We start from the raw sequence: 12,256 nt of genomic DNA on the forward strand, positions 1-12,256 counted from the left end.
GAGTTCTCGCTGCGCTGTCTTTAGACAGTTAACGTGGCGAAACTATTGAGGAAAAAACGCCGCGTATATATTGTTTATCATGACTCTGGTTTTACGTGGCCTATCCACACAGTTTATAAACTGGTATATGTCACCTTGTTGCTTTGTCTTTAAGTGGTCATGTGATTGGCTTACCATGACTCCTTTATTCTTCCCCAGTCAAACAGCAGCACTCATGCGATTGTTTTGCCCCCTGAGCTCCAGGTGTTGTGCTAGACAGTGATCGTGATCACCGTCCGCGGGAGCGCGCAGCTGCTTAAAGCTGTAGCGTCCAGATTACTCACGTAGTCACAACTTCCGTGCAACTGATATAAGCTGCGGTAAGCTGAACACAGCTTCAACCGTCTGTTTGTTGAAAAATAGTAACGGACCGCATTTTCTTGTTAGTAACTGTAACGGCGTTGTAACGATAGGAATAGTAATTAGTTACATTACTCGTTACTGAAAAAAGTAACGCCGTTATGGTTATGGGTTGTGTCCTTCTCCCATATACTTTTCCAGTATTGCTTTGTCTCCAGCTTTGGTGGGGCTGTTCTTATATTGTTGCCCTGCCACTGAAAGTATACCTTAGATCAGGGGTCCCGGACCAGGGGCCACTTGCAGCCCACGTCACCCCTACTTGCAGCCTTTATATTAACATGTAGAAATATAATGCAATTTGGCCCTTAAGGTTACTTTTTTGTTAGGGAGGATTTCTTTGTTGTTGTATAGTGTGATGTTAAAATAGGTTCTTTAAAAAAAAACAAAAAAATATTTAATATGAAGGCAATATGAACAATTTTGCCATTTCTCCGCAACAGTTGCCCATAGTGGACCTCATCACAGCCACAGAATCTGCCATACGGATTAATGAATTAACACAGACAGAAGCAGAGCAAATCAGGATGAGAGTCTCGGCCACCCTCTCCAGTGCCAAAGTCCCTCCGTCTAACCTCACATTACAGAAGGCCGTCGCTTCCCTGAGCAAAGACCACAACATCACTATTTTACCAGCTGATAAGGGAAGGTGCACTGTGGTCCTAAACACAACAGATTACCACACAAAGATCACTACTCTCCTCAGTGACAACAATACCTACGAAGCCTTAAAGCGAGACCCCACAAGCAGCTACAAAAAGTAAGTTATAGCTTTCCTTCAAGACCTTGAAAGGGACAATATCAGAAAGAAAACGCAGCGTCAAAGGTGTGCGCATTTTTTGACGTCACACTGTGCGCCAGGTTATTGTTTCGGTGAAATGAATTTCTACAATGGCAGACTGACACAAAATACCATTACTGTTAATTTTCACACCGGGACACAGAGGAGGACAAGGTAAGAGAGGCAAGAACAGCCAGAGAGGAGGGCTGAGTCAAGCAGCACAGAGCTGAAAAGCTAAACCACAGAAATTGCCAGTCCCAGCCCCAAGGAAGAAGCTTCATGGCACCTCACCACTGTGGCTAACTGCTGCAATAACCCTTTCTTATCCGCTATCTCCGTCCAAGGTCCTAGTGGCTATAAACGCTGAACCCCGCTAACTGGGAGCAGCAAGAACATTGAGAAAGGAGTGCTGGAGCTGTGGGTAGCTGGGACTTGGCCACTTCCATTTCACCAGAGTGCATGTGCGTTATAATAGTTCTAGTGGATTATTCAACACAATATCAACACAAGTAGTGCAGCACAGGTGCTGTTTCAGGTCATTTCCCGAGTCAGCACCCTGAAAGACATACTGACTGACTCAGGCACATAAACCATGTCTTACACTGCTGCTCTGCATTTTTCAATTAAATGTTAACCTATTACTGAACTTTATTACCAGTAACTCATTAAAAGAGCTCTATGTGGGCTTTGAGAGCACGACCAGTGAAGCGGAGATTGGATTGTTAAACTGCAGAACATTAAAGCAGAGTTTTTCTGTAAGTCTCGTTCGGCAATTTTATCCAGTAATGGCATGAATAATTAAATGCTCTATATAAAAAAGGGAGATTACTGAATTCCATTAATAGATTACATTTTTACTCAAGTTTTGAACTAATAAAAACTTGAACTAATAAAAAAAATGAGAATTCGTCTTGTGATCTTTTCAGAGCTGTGGGTGCATGATAGCGCCTAACAGCTCCCCATTCCCGGGAATGCAAAATAAAGATCATTTTTTGAGTTAGACCACTTTGAGCCCAGTTTTTCCTCGCGGCCGAAAGAATGCAAAGAACCGAATTCAATAGTATATATTCGTATATATTGTTAGTAAATGTTAGTAAAAGTGTTAAATAAAAGGGCTGAAATGAGGTCATTTGCATTCTTTAAACTAATATTTTTGTTTTCCATTGTATCAGCAATAAATCACCACTGTATAACCATCTGCCTAATGTTGTTTAGGTCCCAAAATAGCTTAGTTCTTTTGACACGATAGCTTTTTAGGCATCCTGCGGTGTCTAGTTCTACAGTTGGTTCTGTGGACTGCGGAGTTTGACATTTATAGACTGGCCTTTTTCCAGCGCATTGCACAAATGTTTGATCAGCTCAGGAACAGATTAGGAGTTTGGAGATGTCATCAATGCCTTTGATTTTTTGTTGCTCATTGTGGTCCTGAGCAGTTTGTCTATAAAAAGTTTATTTGGAGCTTGTGTCAAAGCCAGATCACAAGTTTTCCATGAAAACTGTATTGTAATAGTCGCCCTGACTATTACAATAGTCAGGGACGGACTCAGGAGCAGACTGAGGAATACAGTTCTTTTTTAAACAACACCGGGTGAACTACATACAGGTGGTGGTGGTGGTGTGTGTGTGTGTGTGTGGTGGGGGTGGGAATGTGGGGGTGTTAGGGGTCGACAGCTCCTTGCTTGGAATTCCTTCCTTTCACACACACTCCACTTCAAGCTGCCAACACTCACACTCAGGGGCTTAGCCATCCTAAATCCAAAGTTAACATTAATTCCCGAGTAAGCACCAGGAGAAACACACGTTTGCAGAGCCGGGCGTTCACCAACACGAGTTACTCAATACTCCAGCGACGAGTAGTTCTCCTGCATTATGAATCAGCCAGCAGCGACTACACTGAACAAACATAAACTTTTAAACCTCTGCTCTCTGTAGAGAGAAGGTGAGAGACGGCAACATTTATAGATATAGCTGTAATTTCTAAATAGTTAACAAGTAAAGTAACAAATAGTTCCTTTTCTTAAACCCTTTGAATTAAAGCTGAAAGTCCACACATCAATCATATCTCTATCTTAACCTGACTAACACAGATTAATGACTAGAATATGTGTCCTAAAGTATAGACAGTGGATGCTAAAACATATTTAATATCAATATGATTATTGATTGGGTTGCTTAGTTGCACTTCAGCATGTGACAGTAATTAAATTATTACACTTTAGCTGTGGCTCATTGTCAAAGTAGCCGTTCATCTTACCTGAATCTTTAAATCTCTCCCCTCCTAATTATGCCCCTCCATCTATTTTCTTACCACATTAATTTCATCTACTTCATCTTCCTCACTTCTCCACAGCTGGTACTAGTGGCAGCAGCCTCATGTGACTGCGAGGCCTAGTTACAAGCTGTTATTAGTTGTTGCTGGTACTACTGGTACCACTAATAGCTGATGTTGTCACAGCTACGAAGCGTGTGTGTTTAAGGAAAGGACCCAATACGCACAAATGGTTGAAAAACAAAGTAAGGCTAACAAAAGGCGAGCCATTATTACGGCTGGTAAGAAGAATACAAAAACAAAGCAAACAGGGGCGAAAACTAAAACTAGAACCTAAACTGGGGAAACGAAACTGTGATAACCATGACAACAGACATGGACATGATTCTGAACAGGAACGTGTGACAAACTATGATGAGGAAGAAACATAAACGTAAATCACGAAATACATGGAACATGACGTGGCGTGGTGGGAGGAAACACAGACGGCCAGACAAAGACTGAAAGAACACACAGACTAAATACACACAGGAGAAGAGGAAACACATGGGGAAACAGCTTAGTGAGGAACATAATGATGCCACAGGAGAAAAGTGAGACTAAACACAATCAACATAGAACACGTGACAATATGGAACACACAGACAAGAAATGCATGACAACTAACACAGAGGACGTGGGTCAAACATAACCTAGACTACAACTTGAGGCAATCTAACAATAATCAAAGAACTTAACATTATCTCAAAATATAACACAAGAAATCAAAAACGTAAACTGAAAACGCTGCACCTGTTGTTTCAATTCATTTAAGTTTAATTCGGTCTTAGAATTAGAATAGAATTATTCTATTCTCCATAGGGCACTATGGGCACTACACTATAAAATGAGTATAGAAACAGAGATACTGATAGATAAATATTAAGATAAATAGATAACAGGTATAAATACAAATATCAATATAAATATACAAGTAGCTGTGAAAATATATGTCGTGGAGTACGAAAGTGACAGGGTGCATTGAGATGTGATTAGTTCTGTTCCGCATGTGTGGATCTGACCCAAGTGGATGAATTAAAGAGTCTGATAGCAGCAGAAGGAACAACTTCCTCTAACATTTTCTCAGACAGCGACAGTGAAGGAACCTGTTGCCAAAACTGCTCTTCAGATTGTCCAGTGTGCTATGGAGCCGGTGGCAATCATTGTCAATGATTGCCAGAAGTCTTGCCAGCATTCTGTCCCTGATCACCTCCTCCAGGGTGGCAATGAGTGTGTTCAGTCTGTTTGCTTCCTTGCCTGCCATGCCTGCACCTCAGCATGACACAGCAAAGAAGGTGGTGCTTGCAACAACACACTGATAAAATGTTGTAAATTCTGACCGTTAGTTCTTGCCATAGATCAGCGGTCCCCAACCCCCGGGCCTCGGACCGGTACCGGGCCGCGACAGTAGAGGCTCAGGTGTGAAATGTATAGTTTTCAGGGTTTTTACCGGTTTTCAGCGTTATTTTGTTATCGTTTTTATCGTTAACTCGGTTTTCCTGGGACTTTTCACGTGTGTTATGAATAAATCTTCTTTTTTTTCGGTACCGGTACTAGTTTTATTTTGTTGTATTTATCTGCGACACCTTAAAGGCCGGTCCGTGAAAATATTGTCGGGCATAAACCGGTCCGTGGCGCAAAAAAGGTTGAGACCGCTGCCATAGATCACCAGCTGGATTCAGGTCAGGTGTTTGGCTGAGCCATTCTAACAGCTTTATTTTCTTTCTTTGAAACCACCTGAGAGTTTCCTCAGCTGTGTGTTTGAAATCACTGTCTTGCTAAAACATCTACCCTTGTTGTATCTTTATCAACCTGGTAGAGGACGGCGAATTTCTATCAGAATGTCTTGGTATCTTTTTCCATTCATGTTTCCTTCAGTTATATAACGCATGTCAGTGCCCTGTGCTGAAAAACAGCCCCACATCATGATGTTCTCTAAACTTCACTGTTGGCATGGTGAGGTAATATGCAGTGCCCTTTGACCACCAAATATCATGTTTATGGCATCCAAAAACAGACTATACTCTCCCAGTATTTCACAGGCTGGTCTAAATGTTGCTCAACATTCTTCTTTCATGGAGTCTCGCTGGTGGTGAGAGTGCATGCAGTCCATTGTGGTTGAATGCATGACTCATTGCTTACTTTGACACAATTGTACCTGCTGATTTCAGGTCTCTCTGGCTCTCCACAATTAGCCAGTCTGTATCAAGCATGTACATGTCTCTATCAGTCTGATTTCGTACTACATTTAACCAGCTGTTTTGCCAACGCTTCACCTTCATTTTCCATTCATATTTCAAACCCCCTGTAGGTTATTATCCATGTCACATACAGCTCAATGCTTTTAATTCAGCTGTTTTTTTAAATTAATGTGTTTTAATATATTTATGATAGTTCTGCTTCTCAGCTCGTGAACAATTGTCTTTTTGGTTTGTTTGTTTTATCATAGCTACGTGGTCCTCACAGGACAGCCACCGCAAACATATGCTTGGATGCTGGACATTAAACAGAATATAAGTATTTAAAATGAGCTCAAGCAGTATTAATTCATTTTTATTTTTGGTATTTTAAGCAGAATTTTCATTAATACAGTTTTATGTGTTAACTTTTGTGTGTACTGTTGTACTGTACTAAAGGAATGCTTTGAAAAAGTCTTTCACCACTTGTCATTGTCAGCTAATCTTTGGTAATCCAGTAGATATTTATTTAACAAATGAAGTAATAATATGTTACAGTTCTTCAGTCAGGAAGAAACGCAGGAAGGTAAATTTACCATGTAGAGTGCAGATGGGCAGTATAAATAGTATGTTTTAATCTGGTCCTATTTATTTTGAACTGATAAATCATGGAGGAAGCTGTTTTGTTGACGCTGTGTGTGTATGAGTTTATGGGGTGATGGCATCTCTGCTTGTCTTTCTGTAAAAGTCATTTGGACCTGTATTATTTTGGATTTTACAGTCTACTGGTGCTTTTTGATAGTCTCTTTTTAGAACTCTTTTTACAGTGCAACAAGGGGAAGTCTGTGGTGCAGGTAGGCTGTACATTACACCTTAGCACCGAGGGTATTTGATAGAGGTGTGCAGGCAGGTAGGAAAGACACTCCCCCAAGGGGTTTGTCGTCTGTCTTCAAACAAGTGTTGCTCGACATTTAACATGTTTGGATTTGCTTTTCCCCATACATGATTGAAATTACCTTTGGTCAGGCTTGGAGAATCAAACACGAAGCCACACCCTGCTGCCATTGGGAAAGGTCTGTATTAATTCTGTATCTTTCACAAGGCGGAAGTTTGTCATAGTGGAGAACCGTGTTCACGCTTTAAGGCTATTTGACTGAGGTGCGCATGCAGGTGGCAACAGGACTCCCCTCAGGCTCTGTCTTAAAATAAGTATTAGTGGATATTTGACATATCTGGATTTTGTTTTTTGAAAGACAAACGCTGCTGCTTTTCAGGAAAGCTGTGTATTATAAGCCAACTTTTACTTTACTGGGAAGAAATTGGTGCTAAAGTTTATCTCCGCAATCACATTACCTCATCGTAGTGGCTGAACATGAGGTACTCTCGTAAGTCTTGTTGTGACAAGCACAAACACATTGTTTTCAATGTTTCTCAGGTTTCTGTTCCTCCATAACAGGCATTTTGTGAGTGAGAGAAGAGGCAGCTGCTAGTATGCATATTCTGATTTCGTGAAAAACATTCCTAATCTGTATATGATGAAACAAGAATAGTTTTATGTGTATTGACCTTGTAGTCAGAAATGGAAATAGTATTTCTGGACTGCTATTTTTTAGACAGTACCTCAACATGAGGCTTTGAGATTACGTTACATTGTCCGTCCCCAGTGGAGAGGAATATGTTTGTTTGTCAATGTCTCATCATTGTTTTTAAATGAATTGTGTTGAATTCAATATTATATGATTTTTATATATCAGATTTTACATCCACACAATTAGCAGAATTTGAAAATTCTTATGTTCACGTGTTCTTCACCCTTATTTTGGGTTTCTCTGAGGAGCCAGGCAGAGGAGCTTTCTCTGTCTTTCTCACTGATTGTCCTTCCTGTTTATAAAAGGAGGGGATGCCTTACACTATAGACAAAAGCAGTCACATCTTAAACCAGTTTTTCTGGCTTTAACTGGAACCCATTACAATCGCTTCTGTTCCTGATATTGTTGCAAGTTGACAGAATTTTTAGTGTAGTTTATTTACACTCATGGCTAAGTAATGTAATAAGTACTTATTCTAAGTCAGATGTACCCTTTACTTAGAAAAGACTCATTTGAATTAGAGGTAGAGGATTCTGCCAAGGAGCAATCAAATACTGCACTAAAAGAAAGCTACTGCACTGAAAGCATGTGCTTTGAGTCCAATATAATAATAATAATAATAATAATAATAATAATAATAATAATAATAATAATAATAATACATTTTATTTATTTTTTATAGGCACTTTTCAAAACATTCAAGGAAAACTTACAACTAAATAGTAAAATAGTAAAATATTACTAAAATAACAAGTATGCATAACTTGACAGTTGAAGGCATCATATTATTAAAATCAAGCAGAATAGGCAAGCTTCAGTTCACTTCAGTTTTATTCATACAGCGCCAAATCACAACAAAAATCGCCTCAAGGTGCTTTACCTTGTAAGGTAGACCCTACAATAATACATACAGAGAAAAACCCAACAATCATATGACCCCCTATGAGCAGCACTTTGGCGACAGTGGGAAGGAAAAACTCCCTTTTAACAGGAAGAAATCTGCAACAGAACCAGGCTCAGGGCTCTGTTAACTTTCTATAACATTAGTGCTTTTGCGTATGTCTGTCTCCACAGATGTTTTTCAACAGATTTCAGCTGCTTTTTGCTGTTTGCCTGATGATCCTGATGGCGTTCTATTTCATAGATTTTAGTAAATATCGTGGAGAGCCACCCAACATCACTCCCACTACACCAGAACGAAGGTATAACAAACTCTCTGTCTTGATGCATGCTCAATCATCCAGGTAACTAAACTGCAGGTTTCCCCAACCTGCAGTCAGCTGAGAATGAAGAAGTCACTTGGATGAGTGACAAAATGTTTCTCCCACAAAACGCTACGTCCAGATGAACAGAATCAACTTTTGGAAACCAACTCTCTGTGTGTGGATATGAATTCTGCCTGCTTCTAATTTATTCTATGTAACATTTGATATTTTTTAGCAGTATTTCTAAAATAAATTGTTTAGAATGATCAAAGAAATACCATCCTTTTTCATATTCATATTAGTAGTTTCAACAATAATGAAAGCAATGACAGGCAGGCACAGGTAGTCAATATCAATACCATGAAACACACTTTTTATAACCTGCTTTGTCTTGCATGTCCATTCAAATATACCTGCAAACTATATCAAGTGCCTCAAAAAGTATTTGGATGGTTGATGATGGAGAATTATATAGGAGGTCAATCTGTCAAAGAGTTGCACTGTGTCTTTTATGATGTGAAAGAAAACATGATAGGATGCTGAGAGAGAAAGTTTTGTATTTAATGAGGACAGAGAAGCATGTGTATGAAGACAGTGGGACACCTGTGAGGTGTGCGGTTGGAGTGACTGAAGCGTTCAATGTGGGGATAGGAATATATCAGGGATGAGCTCTGAGCTCCTTCCACTGTTTGCAATGGTGATGGATAGTCTGATGGATGAGGCCTGCCAGGAGTTTACATGGATTTGGATGATTGCAGATGACATTATGATTTGGAGTTAGAGAAGAGATCAAGTTGAACTTCCCTAGGTTGGGTCTTTAGAAACTGAACAGCAAACTAATCAAACACTGAATGTATTAAAGAATGGAGTGCTAACCATACAGGACTTCTATATAACAGCCATTCTTCAGCATCTTTATCCTACAGCCATGTTTCCAGGTCATCTGTGACCAGACCTCTACCTGGTTCCTGCACCTGTCCTCAAGACTCATATATCCTAAAAGATCACCTCCCTAAGGAGCAAAGTGAGGAGCTAAAGCAGCGACGAGCTAGGGAGTTTCAGCTGAACAAAAACAGGTACCAGCTCCATGGATAGAATGCTGGAAAATTTTATTTTCCAAAGCATCAGCATGTCATGAATTGAACAGCAGTATAAAACTTGTGGGTTTTGACCATTTAATCGTCTACTGTGTGTGTGTGTGTGTGTGTGTGTGTGTGTGTGTGTGTGTGTGTGTGTGTGTGTGTGTCAAATATAAATGACAGAAATTGAACAATTGTATTTCATGTTATAAGTCAAGAAGGTAATCTGTCTTTTCCTCTGCTCACACCTCGTCTCTTCAACAGGACAACTTCAGTACTGTCCAGACTGTTGTTTGCCTTGCCTAACTCTCCTCTGCAGTATCCTATCCAGGGTTACACAGTGCAGCCTTTGACCTCCACTGTCATACCAGGTATACTGGGCTTAATATACAGAGCACTTTGTTACTGTTTACTGTTATTAAATTGAATGAAATGATCGTGGACAAAATAATCCCTGTGTGCACGATCAAACATGGGAAGCTCATGTTTATTGTGCTCCCCCACATATTTATTGCATTTGTGTGGCTGTACTCTGCACACCTCTTCTTCGCCCTGGCAGCTACTGAAATAGCTAGGGAAGGTGTGGTTAGCATGGCTACAACGTCACACCGCCAAATTAATCTCACTTTGATCTGTGGCTTAAGTGATTTCTATATAGAGGATCGTGGGGTTTTCCATGTTCTCCTAGAATGTTCACTGTACCCTGGGCCTGTGTAGGTTTTCTCATGATTTTTTTGGCTCCTTCCCACTGCCCAAAAAAATGCTTATTAGATTACCAGGTGGTTCTTAAGTGAACATGCATGCGAGGTAAAGTGTTTAAACTATAGAGTCTAAAGCACTGTATGAATGTGTGAAACACTTTTTAGAAAACATAAATCTGGATACCCCAAACCATTTGCCTTACCTAATCTACTTGCTTTGCAAAGTTTAGTCTTGTTGTAAACTCTAAATTTGAGTTAATTATGTGTCTTCTCATGAAAGAACTGATTTCATTTCCAGCTTTAGGACTGCATGCAGAAAAAAGAAAGAGCTACAAGGTTGGTGTGACATCACAGATGAGTTGGGGATTTCTGACACTGATGCCACTATGGAAGCTTATTTCCACCACAAAAAAACAAAAAACGATCATCTATGAGTAAGAATGATGGTCTTAAAGTCAAATTGGTCATCTTAAAATTTTGTGTTATTATCTCAAAATTTCAAGTTAGGCATTTTCATCGTATTAACTTCTGAGAAAAAGTCACAATTCTGAGATAACTCAAAATTGTATCATTTTTGCCAATCAGTTGCCAAAAAGTATCAATTCATTAATACTTTTTTCAGTGGTGGAAACAAGCTTTCATATCTAACTGATGGTAAAGCATAGTAGATGTTTCTTTTCCAAATATTTATTTATAAGTGACTTATGTATGTATGTATGTATATATATGTATATATTGTACTATTCTTAGTTAGCGTATTGTCTGTCTTGTCTTAATGTTGGTTTAAAATGGAGCACTGTAACAAAAAATAATTTCCCCCAGGGATCAATAAAGTATTCTGATTCTGATTCTGATTCTGATGTTGCCTGGTCTAATCAAGATGGCTGCTGAAAGTGTAAAGTTCACACTTCAAGGGGGATTCTGATGTATTTAACTTTCAAATCCCTAAATGTCATTAAATGCAACGATTGTGATCCTACAGCTTATGCTAGCTTGGATCCTTCTCTTTGTGAAACAAGGACAGAAAAAAATTACATTGATAATTTTGCAAAACTGATTATGGACAAGACACGTGTTTTTTTTTAATATCATTATTATTTTACAGCAGCCATCTTGGTGTTAATCTTGCTAATCTAATATATTAATCTCAGTTTGCCAAGATTGATTTTATGGCATGGACTACATAAAATATTGCATACTATTATTCAAATAACTTGGTAACTTTGTAGCAAATAGATTGGTATACATAATCAGCAAAATCAGAAACAGCTTTCTAAAAAGGCCTGCCCACACCAGGTCTTAAACATGTCACGTGATTTTAGTTCAATCTCAGTGATCATAAAGGATATTTAGCAGTAGTGTCATTTAAAAAAACTAGCATCAGTTTCCATGCTATTTTCCTCATTTTCCTCATATATCAAATTAGTAGATATTCCCATAGGCATTTGTAGTGTTTCTTATATAGCGCCTTCTACTCTTCTAGAGCACTCAAAGTTCTTTATAAAACATGCCTAATCTGCCCATTCACACAAGAACGCTATGCTTTAAAGTTCACACTCTGAGAGAGTTGGAGAGCACCTTGGGGTCAGTCTTTTGCCCAAGGATATTTGGCATGCAAACAGGAACAGCCATGGATCAACCGACCAACCTTCCAATTAGCAGATGACCTTCTGTACCTCCATAGCCAAAGGCATTCCATTGTCATCAAATATTTCATAACAAACATGATTTTCATTGAAATGCTTTCTGATTGTGAAACCTGATTGTGAAACCTGTGTTCTGCACTATCTGCACACTGTACCAGTAAGGGTATATAGTTAAGACATAGTTCAATCTGCAATACCTAAGAAAATCAGAGTAACTTAAGTAGCTATTATTGTTTAGATGATTGTATAGGTATCAATATTCTGCTTCACATTATTGAGGTCTTTTTGTTGTAGGTGGTCTTAAGTGTGTCTAAAGGCATCCTCACAACTGAAATACAACATCAAGACGTGACAGTTAAAGGTGAGAATTGACT

General features: G+C 39.2%; 1 protein-coding gene across 5 annotated transcripts in view; it reads left to right on the plus strand.

Annotated features, from left to right (window-relative positions):
- The first annotated feature begins 1,067 nt into the window (after positions 1-1,067).
- LOC101476126 (beta-1,4 N-acetylgalactosaminyltransferase 2) overlaps positions 1,068-12,256 on the plus strand; it is a 30,107-nt gene continuing 18,918 nt past the window's right edge. The window contains exons 1-6 of one of the 5 annotated variants that reach the window (XM_076882905.1): positions 1,068-1,156; positions 8,326-8,453; positions 9,383-9,532; positions 9,800-9,906; positions 10,535-10,572; positions 12,177-12,243. In XM_076882905.1, coding sequence (XP_076739020.1) covers positions 8,326-8,453; positions 9,383-9,532; positions 9,800-9,906; positions 10,535-10,572; positions 12,177-12,243 — 490 coding nt within the window. In that variant the 5' untranslated portion in view covers positions 1,068-1,156. Of the gene's footprint in view, positions 1,157-6,560; positions 6,736-6,766; positions 7,048-8,325; positions 8,454-9,382; positions 9,533-9,799; positions 9,907-10,534; positions 10,573-12,176; positions 12,244-12,256 lie in introns of those variants that run through there. The other 4 variants (XM_076882904.1, XM_076882908.1, XM_076882906.1 and 1 more) reach the window with 4 other exon arrangements.

This window comes from Maylandia zebra, linkage group LG4 (genome assembly GCF_041146795.1).
Source record: "Maylandia zebra isolate NMK-2024a linkage group LG4, Mzebra_GT3a, whole genome shotgun sequence".
Classification (NCBI taxonomy): domain Eukaryota; kingdom Metazoa; phylum Chordata; class Actinopteri; order Cichliformes; family Cichlidae; genus Maylandia; species Maylandia zebra.